Source organism: Rutidosis leptorrhynchoides, chromosome 5 (genome assembly GCF_046630445.1).
Source record: "Rutidosis leptorrhynchoides isolate AG116_Rl617_1_P2 chromosome 5, CSIRO_AGI_Rlap_v1, whole genome shotgun sequence".
NCBI classification, from domain to species: Eukaryota; Viridiplantae; Streptophyta; class Magnoliopsida; order Asterales; family Asteraceae; genus Rutidosis; species Rutidosis leptorrhynchoides.
In genome coordinates this window covers 346,610,699-346,612,640 of record NC_092337.1, presented here as the reverse complement: position 1 = coordinate 346,612,640, position 1,942 = coordinate 346,610,699, and the positions used below count along the sequence as shown (strand labels likewise).

Sequence of the window (1,942 nt, the reverse complement as noted above, 5' to 3'; positions counted from 1 at the left end):
GTTTGAAATGTGCATTACCATTTCGTGGCATGATGAGACGAAAACGTCTCTTTTAAAGGAAATTTATTAGAATTGTTGGACTTGATCTTAAGTCAAAATTAAGAACTTCGTAAACTACCGAAAGCTCTATAGAATTATAATTGGTGTTCCCTTGTATTCAAAAGGATGTTGTTAAGTGCTTTAAACAAGAAGTGCTCGAATCTATCTTTAAGAAAATCGGCAATGATGTTTTGCATTGTTAGTTGACAAATCTAGTGACGTATTAAGAAAGAATAAATGGCCATTGTTATACCATATGTTGATACACATAGAATTGTTAGAGAAAGATATGTGGCCCTTGTTCATGTAAAGGACACATCTTCTTTGTCTCTTAAATCTTCTATTTATTCTTTATTACTAAGTATAAATTGAGTTTGAATCAATTAAGAAATCGAGGTTATGACGTAGCATGACATATGTGAGGTGAGTTCAATGTTAAACGAAAAAATCTTGGAGGAGAATAACTCGAAATATTATGTACATTGTTTTGTTCATCAACTTTAATTAGTGGTTGTATCGGTTGCAAGAAAACATTTTGCCATAGTGAACTTCTTTGACAAGTTAGCCTTTTTGATGAATGTTGTTTCCGCTTCTTGTAAACGAAAGGATATTTTTCTTTACATGGAGCAATATGGTAGAAGAAGTATTTGGTCGGTATAATAGAAACAGGTAGAGGAATAAATCAAGAGCTTTCTTTTATACGACCCAAAGATGCACGCTAGAATTATCACTATAAAACACTTTTGCGTTTGTTTGATATATTTCCATGCATTATCAAGATCCTTGATTATGGCAAAGAGAAAGGTACTAATGGTTCTAACCAAAATCAAGCGCGTGGTCTTGTGAAGTATTTGACATCATTTGATTTCGTGTTTTGTTTGCATTTAATGATGTGCATTTTAGGGTTTACAAATATATTGTCGCAAGCTCTTCAAAGAAAAGATCAAGACATTTTGAAAGCGATTTCATTGGTAGAGTCAACCAAAGAAAAGTTGTAAGAGTTAAGAACAATGGGGTTTGATCAACTTTTAAAGTAAATGTCTTCTTTTTGTGAGAAATATGATATTTAAATGTTGCAAATAAATGTATATTGTGTTAATTCAAGACGAAAAAAGGACACGATCACTAATCAAGATTTGAGTATTTTAACAGCAGGGTGAATATGCATATTTAAGAGTATGGGATCGTTTTAGTGAAGCAAGTAATGAATTACTTATTTGTATGGCAGTGTTGAATCCATGTGATTCATTTTTAATGTTTGATGCATCTAGTTAGTAAGGTTGAGTGAGTTATATCCAAAAGATTATGATAGTTTAGAGATGATTGAGCTTGAAGAATAACTTGAAATGTGTTACCAAAATGTTTGAAAAGTGGAGAGATTTGCTAACTTTATTGGTATTGACCTTGCTAGAGTGATGGTGGAAACAAAGAAACATCTATCATATCATTTGGTTTATCGAATATCGAAGCTTGCTTTGGTTTTTCCCGTTACAACAACAACGGTTGAGAGATGCTTTTCAGCGATAAAGATTGTGAAGTCGAATTTGCGCAATCGTATTGGAGAGGAGTTCTTTTATGTTTGTGTGATTTGTGAAGTAGAAAGAGAATCCCTCGATAATGGTAATGATGAAGATGTAAATCATCATTTAAAAAAATGGCATTTTCTTTAAAACTCAAATCAGTGAGCCTATGGCCCAAAGCGTAGTCACTTGTATGTTAGATTGCATTTATTTGTTGTGTTTCATATTTGTACGAATGCCCAATAAGACAGAAACTGTTGCTGATAGTTGGAAACTTTGGTAGTAATGAAACGACAAGGCGAGTTAGTAGTTCACAATAATCGGAAACCAACTGATCAATTGTTGCAGGGAAATAAATACTTTTTAGGATGCAAAAATGAGCT

General features: G+C 32.7%; 1 protein-coding gene across 1 annotated transcript; it reads left to right on the top strand.

The window, feature by feature from the left end:
- The first annotated feature begins 276 nt into the window (after window positions 1-276).
- Window positions 277-1,709, top strand: LOC139849637 (uncharacterized). The gene is made up of 4 exons (XM_071839271.1): window positions 277-400; window positions 548-693; window positions 819-1,033; window positions 1,451-1,709. Exons 1-4 carry the CDS (start codon window positions 277-279, stop codon window positions 1,707-1,709), a joined length of 744 nt encoding a protein of 247 aa, XP_071695372.1.
- Window positions 1,710-1,942: the final 233 nt, after the last annotated feature.

Coding starts and splice junctions, on each gene's coding strand:
- LOC139849637 (XM_071839271.1), top strand. CDS start 277: ATGGCCATTGTTATACCATATGTTGATACACATAGAATTGTTAGAGAA. Junction 694..818: donor GTAGAAGAAGTATTTGGTCG/GTATAATAGAAA, acceptor TGCATTATCAAG/ATCCTTGATTATGGCAAAGA. Junction 1,034..1,450: donor GAGTCAACCAAAGAAAAGTT/GTAAGAGTTAAG, acceptor TGACCTTGCTAG/AGTGATGGTGGAAACAAAGA.